This window comes from Adiantum capillus-veneris, chromosome 3, assembly GCF_014529385.1.
Source record: "Adiantum capillus-veneris isolate H3 chromosome 3, ASM1452938v2, whole genome shotgun sequence".
NCBI lineage: Eukaryota > Viridiplantae > Streptophyta > Polypodiopsida > Polypodiales > Pteridaceae > Adiantum > Adiantum capillus-veneris.
In genome coordinates this window covers 97,352,373-97,378,028 of record NC_140933.1, presented here as the reverse complement: position 1 = coordinate 97,378,028, position 25,656 = coordinate 97,352,373, and the positions used below count along the sequence as shown (strand labels likewise).

Here is a 25,656-nt window from a genome sequence, read left to right as displayed (position 1 = left end):
CTTCCACCACCTTGGGGTGCCCGTAGGGGAAGGAATTACTCACAAGACTGCCTTTGACTGGGTTCATGAAAAAAGAAAAAAGAAAATGAAGCACTGGGAATTCATCTTGATTCCCTTCCATTGCAGAGCTACGATAATTAATACCTTCTTCATCACATATATAACCTTCACGTTGCCACTCCTACAATTATCCCCAAAAATTTGGAATTCCTTTTTGAAACCAATTAAGGAATTTTTATGGAGAAATAAGCTGACTGTAGGTAGACCTTGGCAATGGGGGAAATGGGCTGCTATCTCCAAACCGAAAACTCAGGGTGGATTGGGAACACTTGACCTTGTTACTCATGACCTAGCTTTATGTGCTAAATTTTCTGGACCCTCACCAATTCCGATGAGAGTTGGGCTGTCATGGCAAGGAAAATGGTAACGAAAGGCAATTTATAGTCCAATCTCAGTCTACAAAATAGACTGCTTCCCCCCCTTTAAAGTGATGGCTCAAGTAGGTGGTTTTATTGGAAAGTTTATTGAAAAATGTTTAAAGCTACCGTGGCACTCGAGTGGAAAGAGGGGATTAGATAATGGAAATGGACGGCTAGACACTAGTCTCCGTGGGGCCCCATTGTGGAAGATTCGAGCCTTGATAACCATTGGCTCAAAATGGTAGGAATCTGAACAACAAGAGCCTTGACACCTTGGATGCACTGTGGAATGATCAGAAAGGGGATTGGAAAACCCTGACGGATCTGAAGATTTGTTGCAACGTCTTGCTCCAGGAGGAAGTCCTTGTCGGAAGGCTACTAGAAAAGGTATCAATCCTAATCCTTCCTCCCTGCTCCACACCGCTTGACTGGAAAGCTTGAAAGTGCTATGGAGAGAGACTGTTTAGCTCTTCTTTGTCAAAAAAGTTGTGCGCATCATAATTTAGATTGCAAAGGTAAACCCCAAGAGAATAGGAGTAATACATATGGTCTTCTACGTACAAGTCTCTGATGGAACCCTAGCCCCCTCAAGGCACACGTAGTGCTTGAGGGCTGTTGTTTTCTTATCGGGTTGATATAAATTCTCTCAACTCACAATTATGAGTATGGGCAAAAAAAAAAGTTTGCTCTATGTAAAGTCAACATTCAAATTTCTTCGTCGCTTCTCCATAAATCTCGTTTATAAATAATTAGCAAAAAAGCTTTTTATCTTTGCTCAAAACTTGCTCTCAAAATTTTTGCCTTTAATCGAATAATGACATTCAAATCCACTAGCCTTCAAAGATGCACCATCCTTTAGTTGGAACATGACCTACACAGACCATCCATTCCTCCATTCCATGATGTACAATCTAGGAGATAATTTCTTTTAGAGGTTTACTCACCAAAGAGATTGGAAAAAAGCATCTTTTGATTGGCTTTTAGAAATAAGGGTGCTAATTAGCGGTGACAAGGGAGCAAAAAGGACACTAAAAGGTTTTGTAATGATACAAAACTAATGGTAATTGTCTACTCTTTCATGCTCTCTTTCATTCTTTTTTGCTTCTAGCAAAGTAAGGGAAGGGACTCTTGGGTGGTGGTGACTTTTGATGTGTATGCCGACATATTCTCTGTGTATGACTTTGAGAGAGGGGAAGAATAGCGTGAGCGTCTCCTAAGAGGGCGGAGGGAAGATGGCTCTAGGCTAAGCTGAGGCAAACCTTCCCTATAGACTCTATGAGGTTAAGACTTTTTGGAAATATCAAGAGTACAGGCTAATAAGGTGATGCCCCCCATTGGAGTGAAGGATCTACCCAATAATGCTGTTATTTGCATGAGCAACATCTTAGCCTAGTGGCACATGCGTTTGCTTCTCAACCCCAGAAGAAGGGTGCCTTTACATGATCCTTTGCATACCATTTCCTTTGCACAAGGTCGAGGGAGTTTTTCTTTGAAGAGACTCATTCATTGCAAAGAAGAAGGTGTTAGTGATTAGCGCTCACATGGAATGAAATGCCCAGGGTGTCGATTACATTGTCACACCATTGGCACCTCTACCCTATGAGGTCTCTTGGGATTATTTGTACGACTTTAAAACTTCTCTTCTTCTTCTTCTTCTTCTTCTAAAGCTGGGTTCACAACAGCTCGGTGGAAGAAAGGAGAGTGGGAGAGCTCTAATGATGGGATGCCATTTGGACATGGCTGCTCACAGAGGGAGGAGGTAGATGGGAAAAGGTGGTCCACGTCACCTTTAGTTTTCTTCCACCCCCCCATTCCATCTTCTGACCCCTCCCCCCTCGCCCAAAGGGTTCTTCCACACTTGACAAAAGAATTGAGCACCAATCACCTTTCTCCAGGTGGGCTTTGACAGCTTTTGCTTCCGCCGTGCACTGTGAACTCATAGGCAGTGGAAGAGCACTTTCATGTCCCTTCCGCCCGGAAATCACCTTGTGAAACCAGTTTCTTCCGCCGCTTATAGTGAACCAGGCCTAAGGGGAAAGGCCAACAAAAGAGTGGATGACTGGCCACACTTTAAAGGGTGAGACAAAATATCTGGACTTTCCGGAAACTCCAAACTCCAAAGAGAGAGCATTTCTCAGCGAGGGAAGGGTTTAGTTGAGAGTGTAGGTGCGTGTGTACTGAGGACTTCGCGATGGCTGCCGCATTCAAAACTTCGTTGCACGACGTGCGCAGCGCCATGCTTGCAAGAGCGTTGCTGCCTTGCAAGCCTCTTTCGGGCTTTCACTGCAGAAGGAGTGCCCTTTTCTTCTCGTCCGCCGGTTCTTCTCCTGCGTCTACTTCCTCCTCCTCATGGGGTTTCCTCTCCCTCACACCGAGAATTGGTCGTTTTCCTACAAGAAACAGTTGTGCCTGCAGACGGCGATTCCTCTCGAGTGCGCGCTCAGCCTACCAGGACCCTGTGTCGCAGTCCTCTACAGATGATGACCGCGTCCCAGTTACTGTCATCACTGGCTTCCTTGGTTCTGGAAAAGTAAGTTACCTCCCTTGAGATTCTTATTTTGTATGTGGGCTTTATTCCATTGATCCGATGGGGCATCTCAGGCGTACTGAAAAGGATACAACCGGGATCACTGCATGAGATGCTGTCAGTATTCCCTTGTTGATGGATGATTTGCTGTATAATTCCGGTCGTAGATTAGAATTTGTGAATAGAGTGCATGGAGTGGTCTAATTGGCACACAATATAGAGGCTGGTTGCCTTTCTTGGTGCTCATTCATTGGACCACCGTGTCTTCCAGCTGGAAGAAGCTAAGCTCATTGGATGGATTGCATAGCTGTGCACCAATTGCCGAGCTGGATTTTGGAGTACACCAACCAGCAGGCCAAAAAGAGGTGGCAAAAGGGTTCCGCCTCATTGGCACTAGACCCTATTGAGTTTAAAGATCAATTGCACCCATTCATTTTGCGTTAAACTAAGCAGGTCTCAATCAATGGAGCTGGTTATACTCTTGTCTGTTGCCTCACAGGAACTCTAAGCTTCAAGTTTTTGTATGCTCTCAAATTTCAGTTTGTCTTACAATGCAATTATCTCTCTCCTAACTACAATGCTAGCCAAATATGAGGGTAGCATATGACCGAGTTCAAAGCCTCGAATTCATGCTTTCATAAAAGTACAGGTATGAAAGCATGAACTTATGTGTTAACCACCCTAATGTGCTTATTCCGTGAATGGAGCTGTTTGCGTAGTCATTGCAAAAGAGCATGCTGCCCTGTCGTCCTTCTTTACTATTGTATTTCATCAAGTAGAGAGTGAGATCGAGAATGCCTCTCATGTATCTGGATTCTGAATGTGCTAATACTTTGAAGAATCTTAGGTATGGTTTTGCTATGTTTTGTGTTATACCTGCACCAATTGCCTCTTGTCCTTTTCATGCAGACTACCTTACTTAACTACGTCCTAAAGGCAAACCATGGGAAAAGGCTTGCAGTAATAGAGAACGAGGTATGCTCATTTCCATTTTTTTTTACTGTGGTTGTTTTTTGGTTGTGAAAATGTATTTGAACTTGTTGTTGAGCAAGCAGATTTTGTTTCCAAGCATGTAAGCGAGCATGTGAAGGCTTTGAGATTGGGTTTAGACATTCATGCCTATGCAAAGCATACAAGTGGGCATGTAATGCATTTGAGATTGTGTTTAGACCTTAATGACAAATGTGAGTTTTTCTTCTTGGAAGATAGTATGCAGGCTTTGCCTATAGTGTCAGTCAATCTGCTAGATGTAGCAGTTATAGATGTATCTTTGTTTATCAGGAGTGCATTGGGCGTAATTTATTGCATGTTGTCAAATTATGCACTTTAATGCTTTCCCAGCTTCTTTTGTCATGTTAGCATAGCATTGTGGACATAGCTGAGTCTCTTTCTTGAATTGAGTATAAGTTTTGTTTTTGCCATCATTTTGATGATTTGTTGTCCTTACTAATTTTGACCAAAAGATTTTATCATGTGACAGTTTGGCGAAGTCGATATAGATGGGTCTCTTGTTGCAGCTCAGCAGGCGGGGCAGGAAGATATTATGATGCTTAATAATGGCTGTCTATGCTGCACTGTTCGAGGTGACCTTGTGCGAATGATTGTTGAGCTTGTGAACACAAAGAAGGATTTGTTTGATCATATATTGATAGAGACCACAGGTACAGAGTTTCAACTACGGTAATTGTTGTCCATGTTCATTGCTATCTCGTTCTGTGATTGCTTCATCTAAGCTTTACTAGCTCACTGCTGGTTATTTGTGGATGCAATTGTGGTCTACTGTTTCTTGTATTTATTTACTGATCGAAAGTTGGACCTCTAATTTTTTCTAGTCTCCTTTTAGGTCTTGCAAATCCTGCACCTATCATTGAAACGTTTTATATGGAAGAGGAGCTGGCTCCTCATGTTCGATTGGATGGTGTCTTGACGCTTGTGGATGCTAAACATGCTCCACAGCATCTGGATGAGAAGAAGCCGGAAGGTGTGGTTAATGAAGCTGTGCAACAGATAGCATATGCTGATCGAATTCTTCTAAACAAGGTCTGGAGAGAGAGAGAGAGAGAGAGAGAGAGAGAGAGAGAGAGAGAGAGAGAGAGAGAGAGAGAGAGAGAGAGAGAGAGAGAGAGAGAGAGAGAGAGATTAACGTCTTTAAAAGGCCAAAATGACTTATGAGACCAATCTGTTACAAACTGGTGAATCTGATATCATGTCTGGATTCAAAAAAAGAGATACGTAAATGAATCTAGAAGTGCTACTAGCTGGAAGTGTGGGGTGTGTGTGTGATGTAACCAACTTGGACATCCCAAGTCAAGATTCTACTGCGACACAAGAGAGATTCATCAAAACAGTTCACAAAGATGACACGGCCTGGCGTAGTTCCGTGCCCAGAGATATTGGCCCCAAAGACTGGTGCCCCTTTCGATATTTCTTTTTATATTAATCTGTGTTCAAAGTACAAGAGAGTCGGCGGGTACTCACTCTCAGACTTTGCATCTAGATGCTCTGAGAAGTGAGGCCCAACCAACTTATTTACTGGTATAAGGGATGCCCAAAAGCAGAGCCCCAAAAATCTCTAATTCAAAAGCAAAGCTCCCAAAATAATTGGTCTTCCAAAAGCTTTTAAAATTTAAAGCATCAAGCCTCAAAAGCTGGCCATTGTAATTTGCGCAGATCCGTACAATGTATGGATTGCCACGTCATCAACGTGAAATCTTTCGCAGTTTTCGTTGCAAAATCTGGGCTCACGTCAGCATTCAGTCAGCCGTTCGTACTGGTTGCCACGTCAACATGTGTGTGTGTGTGTGTGTGGGGGGGGGGGGGGGGCACTGCCACGTCATCAGTTTGTGACATACCCCCTCTTGAAGAATTGTAATTGTCCTCGATTACACCTGCAAAAATAGTAAACTGTCTTAGTAGACATTGATTGTTAGTACCGACGCACTAGACACAACACATCTAGCACATGTACCAATTGACAGTCACATCACAGGACATCACTTGACATCAGAGGACATCACATGACAAATCACATGTCACGTGACACATCCAACCCTACGTGTCCGTGGACAAGCTACAACATGACTAGGGTTCAGTTCAGTCAAGTCGGTCTAGAATAATAAGTGTTCTGGCACTTTTTGTGAGTTTGTTCACAGACCGTGCATGTCGAGACACCTAGAGTAGATGCATATCCTTTGGTTGCACTTAGCATGATCATCAGTTTTCAGTCAGATTCCATCAGAAGCATTTTACAGTGCAGAAGACCTATTTTTCCTATTTTTGACATTTTTCACTTATTATTTTTAAGTGACTTTTGTTGGGAACTAGGTAGGGCAAATTTACTAAGTTGTATATATAGAAACCTAGTGCTAGCACTTTCTGGCAGAAGAGGCAGCAGGAGCTTCGGTTCAACAGGCACCTTCTCAGCAGGACCCCCCTATACCAACCTAGCGTTTTTGCCCAATAGCAGAGCCTAGCGTTTTCATTCCCAGATCAGCCTTTGCGTTTTTGCATTGCAGAGCAGCCCCGACGACCACAAGACACAGCAGATCAGCCCTAGCGATAGCAGATTCCCTAGCAAAAGCAAATCAGCCCTAGCGTTAGCAGTTTCCTTAGCAAGGATAGACTTCAGCCCCTAGCGTTTTTGGTTTGCAGATCAATCTCAGCGTTTTTGCACATCTTCGCGACGGAATCAGTCCTAGACTCGGCGTTTTCAGCTTTCAATAGTCAATTTCCGTAGCAGAACCCCCAAACCTTGCAGATCTCACCTTCCCGCAGCAGATTCTCGCGGCATGGTCAGATCCCGCTGAAGTTTGCAGATTCAGCCAGGAAAACACAGATTTCAGCATCTGTGTTTTCAGCGCGTAGACGTTGCACCGTCGTCATCGACATAGAGTCAGAATTCAGGAGATAAAGATTTGCAGATTTTAGCCATTAGCGTTTTTAGATTCAGCCCGTCTCGTCGTCGTCCTCATCATTGTCGACATCGTCGGCAAGTCCAATCATTGTAGAGATTTGTGCAATTAAAAGTAGACCGCTCTCGCCATAGCGAGTGGGCCTTTGGAGGAGGGTTTGACAACATTTTGGTGTCGTATTCTTCTCTCTCTATATCTCAGTCTCAGCTTCTTCATTCACAGTGTTCATCACTTTGTTTGTATCCATTGCACTCTCTCATTAAAGGAACGAAAGGCTCTCCCTTTTGTAAGTAAAAGGAACCTTGAGCACAGTTCGGAGCACTCATCTTGAGCAAAGTTCAACATTCACTTCCGCTGCGCCTTACATCACATTCAAATTCATTTCAAATCTCAGACCATGATTTATCGACAATGTAATTAGTAATCGCACCTAGATCCAGTCGGGACCTCACACATGCCCGATTAACTAATCCTTATTGCAATCATGTCTATAGAGATTTATGAGACTGAAATACTGCATTCATTTCGTCTTTCAGTTCCTGCACTCAAACAAGTCAAGTACAAATCAATTAGTATCATTTTCGGGAATTCCTATTCATAAAGTCATATAGCAAAATATGGTCAGCCCAACAGTATCCCTGAAACCCAAAGGGACATCAGTGACTCTATATCAAATTCGGCGTAGTCGACAAAGGAGCGGAGTGACTCCCCTCTTGTGCAAGCCCGTTGCACTAGATTCACGCATGGTGAAATAAGGGTTCTATCGGAGTAGACTATGCTAAACCGAATGCTTCAAGGTAAAGTTCCAAAATGTGAGGAGTATGTGCTAGGTCCTCCTCCTCCATCCACTTTGCATCCACTACAGGATAGTTCTTGAATTTAACCAAGAACCGCCTAATCGTTTTACCTTTAATCTTTTTATCCTTGTGTGCCAATATCTTTTTGGAACGAGTATCTCCTTGCTTTCCTCCACTTTAGCTTGCTCATCTGGCTTCCCATCATCGGGTACCGGTTGCCAATGCTTGTGGCGTCATTGCGACAGCAAAACAGTCCAAAAACGGCGCATACACAATGTTGAAAACACACTTGTTTGGTGGGGTTGTGACCCTCACTGGTGCTTGCTTTGGAGTAGCAATTAGCTACTCCTGTTCCTGCTCAAGGAGGCTCTTGCCTCGGGTAGATAGCATGTCTGAAGGAGATCGTGAAACTCTGTCACAAGGTGTTGCTAAATGGACTATTTTCTTATTTTCTCGAGTAATTTCTTTTTATTGAAATTAGGATATTTAAAGATGTGCACTTGAATCGTAAGGTTAGGAACTGTAGATCTACTGGAATTATTAAAAGCCATCAGGAACGGAAAACTCTGATGCGTCATATGATGGGTGACATTAAGCATCGCGAAGGGGTTTTACCGTTAGTTCGGTGGGAAAGACCGGGAAACGAATATTCCTGATGCGTCACGTGATGGGGTGACGGGAGCATCGGAAAGGGAATATCTCGTGGGTCTGACAGGAAACCCGAATTGGAAAGAGGAATACCCGTAAAGACGCAAGCACAAGAATAAAGATGGGTTATGAGAAGCTTTTTTTTAAAAAAGCGGAATATTTTAACGAGTTTTCCGGGAAGAGCAGACGCTTTCCCGCAAGGAATCTATGTTTGCATTGCATTCGTGCATGTGGTTGCATCCAGGGACGCCGGGAAAATGTTGTGAAAGGCATTGTTTTTAACTTATAAGGTTTTATTGAGTTTTTGGGTAGGTTCAGACCAATTTTAAAATATGCCGGCCGCCCACTTAATAAGTGGGCAGCCACTTAGAAAATAAAGCAACAAAACCAGTTAGAGAGAATGCTGCCCACTTAATAAGTGGGCAGCCACTTAGAAAATAAAGCAACAAAACCAGCCAGCGAATTCTCTCTCCCTATTTCGGGTAAAGCAGCGCAAAAAAAAAAGAAAAAAAAAAAGACCGCGATCTCTACGCGAGCAGCTATTCGTGCCGTGCCCAAGGAGCTATAAAAGCACCACATGCCCTCGTTGAAAGAAGGTTACCAACGTTAGCAAGAGAAGACTCTACCGCAAGAGATCGCGAGACTACGAAGCACGAAAGTCGCTTTTTCCCACGCAAGAGCGACAGGTATCAATTGTGGATTCGCCATACGAATTGTTGTCGCGTGTTTGTGTGTGTGTGTGTGTTTGCAGGTACTTCATCGCGAAGGAGAAGCGAGAAGGCTTCGGCCTACGCTTGGGAATTCCGGGAACGGAATTTGGAAATTGTCTGCGGAGTCTCGACTCCGATTATAGACGAAAAAAGGATTGAGAGCTCATCTCTCGGATTTCCCTTACGGGAAGGAACGACCATTGAGTCAAAGATTTAGAACGGAGGGGTTTTCTCCTGTTCTTGTGCTTGTAAAAAGATTCTCCCTAATAAAGGATTCTCTTTAAGGGGGGAGACCAGCCCATCTTCTTGTCCCAAATATTGTGTCGAACTTCTCCCTCAACTTTGTTTAGTTGAAAGATTATCTATTTTCATCTTGTTGATTATTCGTGTGCGCTCCCGTTTGTGACAGTGGTATCAAAGCTCGGATTCCTCTCTTTCTCTGCCAAGAAGGACGATTCCGGGAAGCAACGGGAAGAACCATGACAAGCCACGGAAGAACCGCTGAAGACGAACTTCAGCAAGTGCGAGCCCAACTCGCGGAATTGCAACAACTCATTTCGTTGCCAGCTGTCCAAAAGGCTTTGGACGGAATCAAGAAGCCACAAGGAACGGATGTCGATGGGCGTCAGGAAAATCCTGTTAATGGAAGCAACCAGCAGGTGGATGGTGTGGAAAAAGGTGCCAAAAGGCACAAGGGATCTCTGGATCAGGACAAACGGCCTTCTAAGAGCAAGGGCCAGGAAAAAGAACTCTCTCTGCTTAATGAAAGCAAGGATATCTCTATCTCTTCTCCATCATACTCTCCTGATTATACTACTACATCTACTTCTCATATAGTATCTAAATCTTCTCCCAAGAAGAAAACTCCTACTACTTCCCTACATGCTACTAAAGAGAAGCCCCAGTTCAAGAGGGATAACCGCAGTCGTCACCGCAAGATGCGGATTTTCAAATCCGGTGACAAGGATGTGAAGTTTGATAACTACACAGGACGGAGAGATATCTCCAAGGCATTGTCTTTCATCAGGCAGTTTGAAGTTGCTTTTGCCAACGGAAACTTCACAGAAAAATCCAAGTTGCGTCATGTTGGGATGCATCTCAAGAAGACTGCAAGCAACTGGTGGCTAGCCAAAATTCTGGAAGGTACTCAAGCCAAAACCTGGGCTCAATTCAAAGCTGAATTCTATGAACAATTTCTTCCACTGGATTTCGAGAAGGACATTCGGAAGGAATGGGACTGGCTCGCCCAGAAGCAACAAGAGAAAGTCACGGCTTATGTCGACAAGTTTTGGTCGGTTCTTCTAAAAGTTACGCCTTTTATGAAGATTTCCGACGAAGAAAAGATGCGAAAGTTTGAAGCAGGTCTTCAACTACCGCTTCGGAAGAGTATTAAGGTGTACCCACATGACACCCTTTAGCGGATGATGGAGTCGGCGATCATTGCCGAGGATTTACATTCCACTGGTACCCCCAGACGGATGGAACATAGCACATACCATGCAAGGCAAAGAGCAGTCTATGATGACCATGGCAACCAAGGCAAAAAGCGTTCCCCAGAGGATCCGGACGAGCCTAAGAAGCCAGAGGGTACTAGAAGACGGCTTAAGTATCTCACACCAAACCAAATACAAACCTTCAAAGAGCAAGGAAGGTGCTTCTTCTGTGGTGAAAAAGGACATATGAAGCCCGACTGCCCTGTTCGGCAGCAACGACAGGAACAAGCATCTTCGAAGAGGGAACAATCGAAGAAGGAACCCGCTCCACCGAGCTTGAATTCCATTCCTGATGTGCAAGGGAATACAGAAACCGAGAAAGAGAAGCGCCAGCTCCTTAAAGGTTGGGGATCTGTGAATAACCAGCGGGTGTTGATCCTCTACGACCCTGGATCGATGGACAACTTCATTTCACTGGAAATTGCAGAGCGTTTGGGCCTTACACCGGCTCAGCTTGGAACTCCAGTCACTTCCGGATCGGCATTTGAGGGGTTGACCACCAATGCAACTCCCGTGCAAGGACAACTCAATCTCTGGATTGGTGAATACAAGGACGGCGAATGCTTTTTGATGGCACCTATCGAGGGATGTGATATCATCTTGGGTATGCCATGGCATTACCATATGCAACCGGTCCCAGATTATGTATAAAAGACCCTCGCTTTTGAGCATGAGGGCAAGAAAATTAAAATTTTTGCCGATGCAGGGTATTGGCTATTCCCTATTGTAAGGCATATCTCCATTAAGAAGGAAATGAAGAAGTGCGCTTCTGCTTACTTGATTTTCGCACATGAAAGAGATAAAACTAATGAGGGTTCGCTCTCTAGTTTGGAAATTAAACGTTTTCAATTTCTTGAAAAGTATAAAGATTGTTTCACGGATACTCTACCAGACAAGCTACCTCCGGAACGTTTGGAATATCATCACATTGATCTCGTACCAGGTAGCTCTCCCCCAAACCTACCCCCTTATCGGGTTAGTCTTGCCCAGCAAGAGGAAATTTTGAAGCAAGTCAATGAGCTTTTGGAAGGTCTAGTACGACCAAGTACTTCGCCTTACTGCTCTCCAGTTCTACTGGTGCAGAAGAAAGACGGCACGTTTCGAATGTGCATAGATTATCGATCTCTAAACAAGATCACTATCAAGAATCGCTTTCCGATACCCCGGATTGATGATATTCTCGATAAGCTGCAGGGAGCAAGCATCTTTAGTCGCTTTGACTTAAAAAGCGGGTATCATCAGATACGCATAGCCCCTGAAGATGTCCATAAGACTGCCTTTCGCACAACTTTTGGACTTTATGACTTTTTGGTAATGCTGTTTGGCTTGACCAATGCTCCTGCCACATTCAATCGAATGATGGACCGAATTTTCAGCCCACACCGAGCTTTCACAGGAGTGTTCTTTGATGACATACTCGTCTTTTCAAAGACCGAGGAGGAACATCGGAAGCACTTGGATATAGTGTTTCAAGAATTGCGAAAGCATGAGTTGCATGTGAATGCAAAGAAGAGCGAGTTCTTCCTCACTGAGATACACTATCTCGGCTATGTAGTCTCACACAACCAAGTGAAAATGGATCCCGCAAAGATCCAAGTCGTGCAAGATTGGCCAACTCCCACTACGGTACATGATGTACGAAGTTTTCTGGGATTGTGTTCTTACTATCGGAGGTTTATCCTAGGCTTTGCTCAAGTAGCAGGACCACTCCATGACCTAACAAGGAAAAAGATCCCTTTCAGGTGGGGATCGAGACAACAAGGTGCCTTTGGTAGGCTAAAGTACCTATTAAGCCATGGACCTATTTTGATAGTGCCAGACTTAAGGAAACCATTCGAGGTTCACTGCGATGCTTCAGGTGATTGCATCGGTGCAGTGCTTAACCAAGAAGCCCATGCAGTGGCTTATGAAAGTAGACGACTTAAGGATGCAGAATTGCATGCCTCGATCTACGAGAAGGAACTTATGGCTGTGATCCACGCCTTGTCTACCTGGAAGCGTTATCTTCTAGGAGCGGATTTTGTGATCAAAACCGATCACCAGAGTTTGCGGTATTTTCTTACGCAACGGAAATTATCTGAGAAGCAAATGAGATGGGCCAACTTTTTGTCCATGTTTCACTTCCAGATCCTCCATACGGCTGGGAGTAAGAATGTGGCTGCAGACGCATTGTCTAGACGGCCTAGGGTGAACGCAGTTACTTCTGTGTATCACCAAGAATTGGAATCACTTCCAGAGTTGTATCCGAATGACCCAGACTTCTCCTCCACTTGGAATAAATTACAGAACGGAGAGGATGAATATCCCTATTCTATTCGGGATGGTTACCTCTATCACCACCACGCAATTTGCGTGCATTTGAGAAAGAAAATCATGGAAGAAGCACATGCTTTACCATATGCAGGTCATCGGGGAATTCTCCCTACGACCTTAGCATTGGAAAGATATTTCTTTTGGCCAAGCCTTAAAGTTGACATTGATCAATATGTCAGAGAATGCTTGGTTTGCCAAAAAGTAAAGTATGATCGGTATAAGACGCCTCGGTTACTCCAACCTTTACCTGTGCTTGATTAACCCTGGGAGAGTATTGCCATGGATTTTATTATGGATCTCCCAAAGACTCAAACTGGAAATGATGCAATCTGGACTATCGTGGACAGATTTAGCAAGCAAGCTCACTTTATTCCAGTTAAGAAAACAATCAAAGCAGACCATATGGCTAGAATTTTTCTAGCACAGATCTTTAAGCATCATGGAATGCCCAAGTCTATTGTGAGTGATCGAGATCCTCGCATGACAGGCAACTTTTGGCGTGCCTTGTTTGATAACCTTGGCACAAAGTTGAATTTTTCTTCTGCACATCATCCTCAAACGGATGGGCAGAGTGAGATCGCTAATTCCACAGTATTGGATATGTTGAAATCTTGTGTGTCAGAGAGACAATCTGACTGGGAGAAGTATTTGCCCCTTGTTGAGTACGCATATAACAATACCGTGCATTCGTCTACAGGGAAAGCACCTTTTGAGATTCTCTATGGTAAGCCTTTGCTTCCACCGATCCTTGTCACTAAGGATAAGATTTTCGCAGCAGATGAGTTTGTCCGGGATTTGGACACGGCCTACGGGCAAGTTAAGAGAGCAATTTTGCGCTCTCAGGAAAAACATAAGAAAGCTGCGGACAAGCACAAAAGGAATCTGGACTTAACAGTCAGTCAATTAGTCTTACTCAAGTTTGAGAAGGCAAGACTAAAGAAACAAGCGACTCATAAAGGGAAAGTGGTAAAACTTTCCAATCGCTATTATGGGCCGTTTAAGATAATTGACCAAGTGAACGATGTGACGTTCCGATTAGACTTGCCACCTAATTGGAAGATCCACAATGCTTTCCATGTTAGTTTACTCCGGCCATATGTGGGACCGCCTCCAAGTCAGCCTATTGCTGAGGAACCTCCTGAGGTTGAGGAAACGGAAGGAATACTCCAACCGGAACAGATCATTCATCATCAGGAGCGGCCACGTAAGTCCGGGAAGATTACACGGGAAGTATTTGGTAAAGTTTAAGAATTATCTACTCTAGATGCTCAGTGGATGACCGATCAGGAATTAGCACCCTATCCTGAGATTCTGGAAGGATATGTACGAGCACTACAGTTGAGGACAATTGTTTAGAAGCCAGAGGGATGTTGCTAAATGGACTATTTTCTTATTTTCTTATTTTCTCGAGTAATTTCTTTTTATTGAAATTAGGATATTTAAAGATGTGCACTTGAACCGTAAGGTTAGGAACTGCAGATCTACTGGAATTATTAAAAGCCATCAGGAACGGAAAACTCTGATGCGTCATATGATGGGTGACATTAAGCATCGCGAAGGGGTTTTACCGTTAGTTCGGTGGGAAAGACTGGGAAACGAATATTTCTGATGCATCACGTGATGGGGTGACGGGAGCATCGGAAAGGGAATATCTCGTGGGTCTGGCAGGAAACCCGAATTGGAAAGAGGAATATGCGTAAAGACGCAAGCACAAGAATAAAGATGGGTTCTGAGAAGCTTTTTTTTTATAAAAGCGGAATATTTTAACGAGTTTTCCGGGAAGAGGAGACGCTTTCCCGCAAGGAATCTATGTTTGCATTGCATTCGTGCATGTTGTTGCATCCAGGGACGCCTGGGAAATGTTGTGAAAGGCATTGTTTTTAACTTATAAGGTTTTATTGAGTTTTTGGGCAAGTTCAGACCAATTTTAAAATATACCGACCGTCCACTTAATAAGTGGGCAGCCACTTAGAAAATAAAGCAACAAAACTAGCCAGAGAGAATGCCGCCCACTTAATACTGCCTACTTATTAAAATAAAGCAACAAAACAAGCCAGCGAATTCTCTCTCCCTATTTCGGGCAAAGCAGCGCAAAAAAAAGAAGAAAAAAAGAGGCCGCGATCTCTACGCGAGCAGCTATTCGTGCCGTGGCCAAGGAGCTATAAAAGCACCACATGCCCTCGCTGAAAGAAGGTTACCAACGTCAGCAAGAGAAGACTCTACCGCAAGAGATCGCGAGACTATGAAGCACGGAAGTCGCTTTTTCCCGCGCAAGAGCGACAGGTATCAATTGTGGATTCGCCATACGAATTGTTGTCGCGTGTTTGTGTGTGTGTTTGCAGGTACTTCATCGCGAAGGAGAAGCGAGAAGGCTTCAGCCTACGCTTGGGAATTCCGGGAACGGAATTCGGAAATTGTCTGCGGAGTCTCGACTATGATTACAGACGAATTTCCCTTACGGGAAGGAACGACCATTGAGTCAGAGATTTAGAACGGAGGGGTTTTCTCCGGTTCTTGTGCTTGTAAAAAGATTCTCCCTAATAAAGGATTCTCTTTAAAGGGGGGAACCAGGCCATCTTCTGGTCCCAAATACTGTGTCGAACTTCTCCCTCAACTTTGTTTAGTTGAAAGATTATTTATTTTCATCTTGTTGATTATTCGTGTGTGCTCCGGTTTGTGACACAAGGATGGGAACCCAACTTATGCAGCCTACATTGATTTCAAGAAGGCGTACGACACAATACCGCACGAGGTGTTGTTCCTAAAGCTCGCTGCGGCTGGCCTGCAAGGTCGAGCACTTAGATTTTTCCAAGCGCTCTATAGGTCCATCTTTGTTAAAGTCCGACACATGGAACAACTGTCGGATTCGATTGCGGTGCAGCGGGGAGTCCACCAAGGATGCCTGGGATCGCCCTATCTATTCAATATATACATCAACGATATTTTAGACGCAGATGGGGAAACATGGGGCCTGGCAGTGCCTAACCTCCTCAAGAGAATTAAAGGACTCCTTTTTGCTGACGACCTGGTTCTACTTGCTGACTCTCCTGAAAGCCTACAAACGAGCCTTGATAAGGTAAGTGAATGGGCAAAGACCTGGGGCATGACCTTTGGAATTGACTAATGCATGGTCATGGTGTTCCACGGAAACCTGCAGGATCTCTCTATGAGGATCTTTATTCTGGGTGGTGAGATGGTTGCAGTGGGTGAAACGTACAAGTACCTTGGCATCGACGTAGACTCGAACTTTTCCATTGAACGTATCGTCAAGGAGGGAGCGGACAAGGGGAGGAAAAGTCTATTCGCATGTCAGCACCTACTAGCGAACCGAGCCATCCCTATATGGTCTCGACTGATTGTTTTTAAGGCGTGCATATATCCAGTGATTTGTTATGGCGCAGAAATTATGGGGGCTCACGATCAGCGTGCCCTTCACTCTCTACAGCATCTCGTCGCCACCGGGATGCGAATGTTACTCGGAAAGGGAGCAAGGTCAACCTCTGTAGGGACTCAACTGTCCATCACGAGTTTAACATACCACCTGTACCTGCCTTTTGTGGGGGACAATGAGCAAGGGCTTTTGACAAGTACGGTCGGTTTCATCTACCTGGATAGGCTCCTTGGTAAACAAGAAGCCTAAGAACCAACCGTTCAAGAGGTGGACTTGGAAGACAAGAACCCATAATTGGATGAATAAGTATATCCCAACGGCTGACTTTAGCTCAGTTCGCTACCACGCATGGGACAAGTGGGAAGAGACTCGAGAGGCATTCGTGCCTGGCGTTCGAGCCCTATAAGGAGGCCAGCTTTGAACAAACACGTGGATACGTGTTGTAGCTCAATAGGAGCACTATAGTGAATAGGAACGAGGAGAGAATGCTGGCTCTTGCGAGAGTAGGTGGGCTCAAATTGGCGGATAGCTACATGCACGAACACAGCATTTGCACGCTATACTCCCAGTTAGAGGGTCATTCGCTTTTGCGTTTTTTGATGAACAGTTCGGCGGTTGATGAAGCTAGGGGGAGGTGGCTAAACCGAGTCAACTCCACCTTCAACGTAATCGACCCTTCGTGGACCTTGAAGAAAGGACCATTATCCTCCTTGGTGGGGAAGCATCGCGGGAAGCGGATGCCCTTTTGGATACGTCGTGATCGGCACTTGAGGGACAGAACCGCAGGGCACGTGCTTGTGGCGAAGTTCCTTCGTGAAGTTGTACCCCGGTATTTGGGTGCTTTGCATAGGCGGATGGGGAGATAATTCTCTCCTTCCTATGTTGTTATTTTGAATCCGATCCCTTCCGGGGGAAATGACGTGATTCTCCCCAAGCGAAGCCAGATGAGCTACAAGAGCGCCCAAGTGCCATTCCTCGCCGGGGGGGTCAACTTCACCTAAAAGGGGTTGGGAGGTGCAAACGGGAGACACCACCAACCTCAGCCGACGCCACCTGTGAGCCGACGCCCTTCCAAGCGGGTATGGCATTTCCTAGTGGAAAACCCTTGGGTTTCAAAGGCAGTTTAGTGAGGTGAGCGATAAGTTACCTGGATGACGCAACTACAAAGGGAAGACCGAAGCAAGTCCCGCAGTACCTGGGCCTCTAAACAGAGGTACTTGGTCGTTGTCACGCCCAAATCAAGTTGGCGAAATGGGTCTCTCAAGGGATTAGTCATGGCCCTAAGAGTGTAGATAATTCTGGACGCTCGTAGTCGAGAGGAAACTAGTGACAAAAGCGTCTGCCTTCGGTTTCTGGGTGCATAGTCTTGGTCGTTCTTCTTGTATACTTTTTTGGTGTATCAAGGGAGCAACCGGGCGTGCCCTACCCGACTCTGAAAACAAAACAAAACAAAACAAAATCTCTTGCCTCGGCACAAAAGTATGAAACCACACAGCTGTACATCAGTCAAATGAAGAGCCTACTTGTGGGGCATCACATAATTGCACGTAGGGGAAAGAGAGCGCAGTGTGTAGTGTGCAGGTCATCACTCCTAGCCCCACACCGTACATAGAGAGAAAAGCATGCACTCCATAGCTCTTAACCTGTTGACAGAAGACTGTAAATGAGTCTTCTAGCTATAAAAATCAGCGCCCATTTTTCTGCTAGAGGAAAGTGCACCATTTTGTGCCACTTGGCGTGATTACAAGCATTTTCCCGTTTCGGGGTTGCCGCCTAAAAATCTCCCGATTGGTTGCCCAGTTGACTTCGTGCCAGAGTTCTAAAATGTTCTCCTTGTCATTCCGGAGGTAATGACGTGAACATATTTCGAGGCCCAAAATAGCAGTTCCCTAATTTTTAGGAGATGCTTCCGTTGGGCTCCCACTGGTCTTCTGACCATCTGTCCCCATTGGGACGGCATCTAAAAATGCAATGTGGCCCAACTGTCGGGTACTTTCCTTTGGAGACCCCACCTTGGCTTTATGCCTTTATTGAGTTCACTTCCTAGTATCCACCAACTTGCTAAGTGCGACGGGGGGACCTACATGATCTTGAATTGAGCCTAGACATCCTCTTACTATACGAATTCCAGTCCCGACCAGCTTCCCGTTTGCGGGTGAAACTACCGTTTACATTGGCCATACAATGTCCGACCATTTGCAACTTCAAAAAGAGGGTCTTAAAATAAAACAAAAATCATTGGAAAGAAACCAACAACTAAGGTTAGGAGTTGTCACATCCTCGTGACATAGTTAGCAGTTGCCACGTCCTCGTGACATACCCCCCTCTTGAAATCGCAAACGTCCTCGATTGCATATTATAAATACACGCCATTGATGATCTTGTGCTATTAGCACTCTTTTATCATCGCATGTATCCGCAAGAAAGGTCGTAACACATAGATACAAATGACTTAATGAAACCTTCATACTTTTGTCATTTCCATCTATTACACTGAATTCATATGTACATTTGATGTGCTAGCCCTATCATTACCCCTCCTTTGCACACGTTGGGTTGGGGTATAAGTAGGTTGTAACCCAAAGGCTTCAAGGTAAAGCTGCAATTCATTGGGTGACTCTGACAGTTCATGCTCTTCCATCCATTTCGCATCCATAGGCGGATAGTTCTTGAACTTCACCAAGTAGCGTCTTGCAACCTGTCCTTTAACTTTTCTGTCCTTACGAGCCAAAACTTGCTCAGGTACCATGATCTCATCAAGTTCCTCAATTTATGGCCGATCCTCATCTGGCATATCTTCTGGCACATCACCCACGACGGGTCTTAGAAGACTCATTATGAAACGCATTATGAATCTTCCATGCATCAGGCAATTTATGACAAGACTAAACAATTGCAAAGTTTTGTAAGCCACATCGCTGATCTTGTCAAGCCCTTGAAAAGGCCCATAGTAACGCATGCTGAGCTTAGGAAATAGCCGTTCCTTGCCCTTCATCTTCTTTAACCTTGCCTTTTCGAACCTAACAAAACCCAATCACCAGGTGATAACAACAATTCATGACGGTGACGATCAACAGCCTTTTTTTGCTTTGCCCGAGTCTTCTCCAAGGCAACTTTAATTTTCTTACACATTTCATCCATGTTCCGAACATATCGATCTGCCTCAAAGATCTTGTCCTTTGTATGCAAAATGGGAGGAACTTTTTTGCCGCGTTCAACAATCTCAAAAGGTGCCTTGCCAGTCGACAAATGCACCGTATTATTGTACGCATACTCGAGCATAGGCAAATAGTGTTCCCACTTGCCCTTATTATCTAACACACAGCATTTCAGCAGATCTAAGACAATAGAATTAGCCTCTTCTGACTGTCCATCAGTTTGTGGATGAAACGAAGACGAGAACTTGCGTAGTGTCCATGTTCTCAAACAATCCTCTCCAGAACAAATTGGTCATGCGAGGATCACGATCATTGATAATCGATTGTGGCATACCATGGTACATTGTACATGAACAAGCGTGCCATCTGATAAGATTTTATCTTCTTCCTGACAGGGATAAAATGGGCATGCTTGCTGAACGTGCAGATAATGGTCCATATACCATCATTCCCTATTGGCGTTCTTGGAAGATCAAAGATAAAGTCCATAGCAATGCTTTCCTATGGCTTATTCGGAATTAGCAGTGGTTGTAACAGTCCTGGTGCCTTTGGCCTGTCAAACTTGACCTTCTGGCAAATCACGCATGCTCGCACAAAGGCATCCACTTCCTTCTCAAGGTAGGCCAATAGAAGAATGTCTCTACCGCTTTAACTGTCGCATCAATACCACGATGCTTGCATACGGTGGGACATGACTCTCTTCCACGACCTTATGTCGCAATGGCCTAGTGACACAAAGTCTGCCATGCATCGTCATAAAACCATCTTTGAGGAGGTAGTGCTCATGATGTTGCCTCTCTTGTAACTGTTCAAAGGTCCTTGCAAAATCTTGATCAATAGCATACTGTTCCTTCATGTCATCTAGCTCATGATGATAAGGAATTGACACAGCTGAAATTTGTACCTTGATAACGCATCAGCCACAACATTCTTCTTGCCTTGCACATGCATAATCTGGAAGTGGAACATAGAAAGAATGTTTGCCCATTGCATATGCTTTTCGGATAACTTTGACCGTGTCAAGAAGTATCCCAAGGTCTGATGGTCTGTTTGGACAACAAAATCAACACCGAAGAGATAGTGCTTCCAGCTAGAAAGCGCATGAATCACGGCCAAGAGCTCTTTCTCATAGACTTGCATAGTCTTCTCTGGCCCTTGCAAAATTCGGCTTTCGTAAGCTCTTACCCGTTCATCTTGCATTAGCACTGCTCCGTTGCTACTGCCACACGCATCACACTAGACCACAAATGACTTCTTGAGGTTTGGCAAAACAATTACTGGATCTGAAGTCAACTTTTCCTTTAAGAGACTAAAAACTGAAATCTCTGTTGGGTCCATCTGAAAGTGACCTCTTTCTTTTGCAAAGCGTGAGGTGATGCTATCTCTGCAAAATTCTTGATAAACCTTCTATAGTAGGAACACAATCCCAAGAAGCTTCTGACATTGTGCACAGTCTTCAAGTCTGGCCATGTCTTAATAGCTTCGACCTTTGCGGGATCCATTGTGACACCATCCTTTGAGACTATGTGGCCAAGAAAGTGGATCTCTTTCAGGAAGAATTGACTTTTCTTAGGATTGACAAGTAGCCTGTGATCGTGCAGCTCTTCGAACACAATGGTCAAGTGATGCCTATGCTCCTCTTCATTCTTCGAATAGACTATCATGTCATCGAAGCACGTCCCAACAAACTGTTGATGCGAGCAGAAAATCCGGTCCATCATTCTGTTGAACATGGCAGGAGCATTTGTTAGCCCAAACGACATCACTAGAAACTCATAAAGACCAAATGTCGTTCTGAACGCAGTCTTGTGCACATCCTCTGGCCTTATACGAATCTGATGGTATCCACTCTTAAGGTCTATCCTGTTGAAAATTGCAGCACCCTCTAAACGATCGAGAATATCATCAATCCTAGGAATAGGAAACCTATTCTTGATGGTATTCTTATTCAACGCACGGTAATCAATACACGTGCCATGAGCCATCCTTTTTCTGCACTAGGAGCACTAGGAGCAAAAAGGTGAAGAACTAGGCTGAATCAGCCTCTTCTCTAATAACTCCTCAATTGTAAGGTGCAACGGAATGAATGTTGTATTTTCTCAAGATTAGTGATCTTTATTGCTCAAGGTTCGTTTTAGTTATTAGGGAAGGAGAGAGCCATCCGTCTTATGGAGAGTGCTATGATCACGAACAAAGTGAGTGGATATTGTGCGTGCAAGTGAATGAGACTGAGAGAAGGAGAGAGAAGAGATACGACACCTGAGAGGTTGTAAAACCCTCCTCCGAAGGCCCCACTCTCGTCGGCGAGAGTGGTCTACTTTGATTGCACAAAGGTGGACAAACTGATGCAAATGGGGACTATGTCGATGAAGACGATGAAGACCTTAGGGCTGAAATCGATGCTTCTTTATCTGCTGTCCACAAAGGGGCAAGGGCTGAGAATCTCTGCCACTTTTGGGGGCTGAAATGACTGGTTTTTCCTGCTGATTTGTGGCTGAAAATGTCTGTTCTTGTCGGGGCTGATGTGCTGAGGAAAAACGCTGGTGAATCTGCTCCTTTAGGCTGCGTTTTAGGTTAACAACCTTGGCTGAAAAACGCTGCCATAGCAGGTTCTCTAATGCTGAAAACGCTGGTCTGGAAGGGGTCCTAATGCTGAGCAAAAACGCTGAATGGATCTGTCCTGCTGGCGTTAGTGAATGGGCTGAAAATGCTGATGTTGGTGCTAGGGGAAAAACGCCAACTGATGGAGGATGTTGGCGATGGATGATGGTAATGAGAATGCCAAGATCTGCTAGAAGAGGGCGATTCCAAAACGCTGATGGCTGCGGGTGAAGGGGCCTCGCCAAGTTGGCTTGGAGAGGGTCATGCTAAGAGAGGGAGGGAACACCTGTTGCTTGGTAGCCTGCTGTGCTCCTTGGCTCATCTGCCAAATTGTGTTAACTTGGGTTTGCTTATATATTAACTTACCCAATTTTCCCTACTGAGTACCCAACAAAAGTCACTTAATAAATAAGTGAAAAATGTTAAATATAGGGAAAAATAGGCTAAAGTCACTTGAAAAATCCCCAAACTGACTCTGATGGAATCTAATGGAAATGCTTATGCTTATGCTTATGCAACCAGAGGATATGCATCTATACTAAGTGATTGGGCATGCACGGTCCACGAATATACTCACAAAAAGTGCCAGATCATTGCTAATCTAATTGACTTGACCGACGGGAACCCTGCTATGGTGTAGCTTGTCCACGGACACATAGGGTTGGGATGTGTCACGTGACATCCCCTCCTTTTTAAAGTGAGGTACTGGTACCGAGCTGCATGGCTTCCTTGTAGTCGGCCAACAAACTCTGGATAATCCCTGAAAAACTCTTCGTCTACCCACACCGCTTCGTGGGTTCCTCGATCTTTGAACTTCAAAGAATATTGTCGTACTTGTTTCTTCGAACCATGGCGAAACCGATGCAACAAGACTTGCTCCGGCTCCATGACTTCAGCTTCATCGATGATCTTCGGTTCTTCTTCTTCCGAAACGTCCTTTGGAGGTGTTCCCTGAAACACTTTCAACCAAGAAACATGGAAAACGTTGTGCATTGACCATGAGTTAGGCAACTTCAATTTCATTGAAACCTCATTAATCTTTTTGATGACTGGAAATAGACCATACATACGAAAAGATAACTTAGGACATTTCTTTCCAACTTGCTTAAGACGCTGTTTCATGATTCGTAGATACACCCAATCTCCTTCCTTGATCGAGACCTCCTGACGATGCTTGTTAGCCTGTCTCGAATAAGATTCCTGAGCCTTGCTTAGCCGAAGCTTCACACTCTCAGAAATCTCATCCAATGACTGACTCTCAGCATTGGCATCAGGCATTTGACTGACCGATCTAGTCAAAAGTGACTGGAACGGACGGCCAAAAACTGCCTCATACGGAGTTCGACCAATAGCAGAAGAGAAGGAATCATTTAGGATAGCTTGAACCAATGGGAGGTAGAGCTCCCATTGAGACTGTTGATCATGAACATAAGATTTTAACACATCTAAAGCCAACTGATAATAAATTTCGGTTTGACCATCTGACTGTGGATGAAAAGCGGATGAAAAATTCAACTTTGTGCCAAAATTTTCAAAGAGTGCACGCCAAAAGTTGGACGTAAACTTAACATCCCTATATGAAACAATAGACTTTGGCAAACCACAGAGGGGGTACCAATGCTTTATGAACAATCGTGCAACATCTTGTAGAATAACTATGGCCTTACAAGGAATCAACATGCAAAATTTACTGAAACGATCAACAATAGTTAAACATTGAGTGTTCCTTGAATGCAGACTTGGTGGTAAGTTAGTCACAAAATCCATAGAGATATCCTGAAAAGGTCCCTCGGGAATAGGCAGCGGAAGCAAGAGGCCTTGCTTCTTACCCCGAGGAGCTTTTACTTTTTGACATATAGTGCAATGTGCTCTCAACTGGAGCTAGACTGGGAGAAGCATGAGAGAGAGAGAGAGAGAGAGAGAGAGAGAGAGAGAGAGATTTTTGTGATGGGCAGGTGGATCTTGTAACTGAAAGTGATCTTGATGTCTTGGGTCAACGTATCAAGGTGAAATTCCATTTTCTTAATTTTTTTTTGTTTGTGTTGATGCATGCTTCTTTTTGCTCATGAAATTGAGCCTATTGTGTGGACTGCCCACATCTTCAGGCTATAAATGAAATGGCACGATTGAAACGAACAAAGTATGGTGAGGTGGATCTTGATTATGTCCTGGGTATTGGAGGCTTTGACTTGGAGAGGTGAGTGCAAACCCCCCCCCCCCCCCCCCCCCCCCCCCCCCCCCCCCGAACACACACACAAAATCCTCATGCATTTTATGCTTTCAATTTTGAGATTTCATGCATTGATTTGCCAGGATTGAGAAAGACATAATGGATGATAAGCCCGCAAAAGAACACGAGCATGGACATGACCATATTTGTGATTCAACTTGCAATCACGACGGTGAGGTTAAACGGCTGCTAATTCATGTTGCATTCATGCATTTGAGATAAAAGTAATCAAGTCGATGTTATACTACAGATCATGACCATCATCATGAGAAGCATGAGCATGGCCATGCCAAGGAGGAGCATTCCAAGCATCATCATCATCATCATCATCATGCACATGACTCTGGTGTCGGCTCTGTAAGCATCGTTTGTGAAGGCACTCTGGATTTGGACAAGGTATGAGAATAGTCAATTGCAGGCAAAAGGCATTTGCTTTATTTTCTAGAGAAGCTGGAATGAATAGCATAACATACATTGTCAGCCCGAGTCTCTTTTCATTTGCAGATAAACATGTGGCTAGGGACTCTTCTATCCGAAAATGCCGATGATATTTATCGTTGCAAAGGAGTATTGTCTGTGGATGGTATCGAACAAAGATATGTTTTTCAGGTATTCACTACCTTTCCTCTGTATGGTGGTGTTGATTACACTCATGTTAGTGCGTGTTTTAATGTATCATTTTTGTACCTCTTATGCAGGCGGTTCATGCGCTTTTTGAGGGAGGTACCGATCGAGACTGGCAAGCTGATGAAAAGAGAGTCAACAAACTTGTTTTTATTGGAAAGAAGCTAGAGAGGGAGTCTTTGGAGAAGGGTTTCAAGGAGTGTATTCTTAACTAGAGTTATGGACACATTTCATATATTCTATGTCTCTGAGATGTTTGTAGGTGAGATCTTCCAAGTAAGTCTAAGTGAGAGAGTACCTGTCCTCAACAGAGTGCTTCCTTATAAGATTCATAGACTCTGTAGACCGAAGCTTGGGTTTTTGACGGTATTGCGGCAGTCCATCCCAGAATTGTAACATATTTGTCGTCTCTATTGAAATCATTGTGAACCAATATAACAATACATCTTCCTGTCATTGATGTACAAAGATATTATATTATATAACAGCCCCCCCACCCCCCCAAGAAAGCAGTTGTGCAATAGCCTATTTATCACATCAGGATTCATAATAAAGCCTTCCAACATTGCTTTCGGTTTGACACATCCTTAGCTTTAGGTATCTTAGTTTGGATTTCTATATCTGGAGAGAGCGGAGGGTCAGAGTAACCAAAAATGTGAGTGAAGGAAGAAAAAGGATAGAAATGAAAGGAAAATAGCAATGTGTGTGAGAGAGAGAGAGAGAGAGAGAGAGAGAGAGAGAGAGAATTTGTTAGATTGTTGTGTGTGTGCATACATGCTGAAGGCTAGGCTGTGAATGTCCGCCACATTTAAACACTTAGGTCTAGGTGGGAAA

At 44.3% G+C, this 25,656-nt stretch overlaps 1 protein-coding gene across 1 annotated transcript; it reads left to right on the top strand.

The window, feature by feature from the left end:
• The first annotated feature begins 2,539 nt into the window (after positions 1-2,539).
• On the top strand, positions 2,540-25,278 carry LOC147461359 (uncharacterized). The gene is made up of 10 exons (XM_086508921.1): positions 2,540-2,949; positions 3,856-3,921; positions 4,427-4,607; positions 4,790-4,986; positions 23,924-23,974; positions 24,074-24,165; positions 24,282-24,370; positions 24,449-24,594; positions 24,703-24,807; positions 24,897-25,278. Exons 1-10 carry the CDS (start codon positions 2,611-2,613, stop codon positions 25,035-25,037), a joined length of 1,407 nt encoding a protein of 468 aa, XP_086365047.1. The 5' UTR covers positions 2,540-2,610; the 3' UTR covers positions 25,038-25,278.
• Positions 25,279-25,656: the final 378 nt, after the last annotated feature.

Bases quoted from the DNA above. Each gene is read 5' to 3' on its own strand.
- LOC147461359 (XM_086508921.1), top strand. From the start codon at position 2,611: ATGGCTGCCGCATTCAAAACTTCGTTGCACGACGTGCGCAGCGCCATG. The intron at 3,922-4,426 runs GTATGCTCATTT...ATCATGTGACAG, and splicing joins TTGCAGTAATAGAGAACGAG to TTTGGCGAAGTCGATATAGA. The intron at 24,595-24,702 runs GTATGAGAATAG...TTTCATTTGCAG, and splicing joins GCACTCTGGATTTGGACAAG to ATAAACATGTGGCTAGGGAC.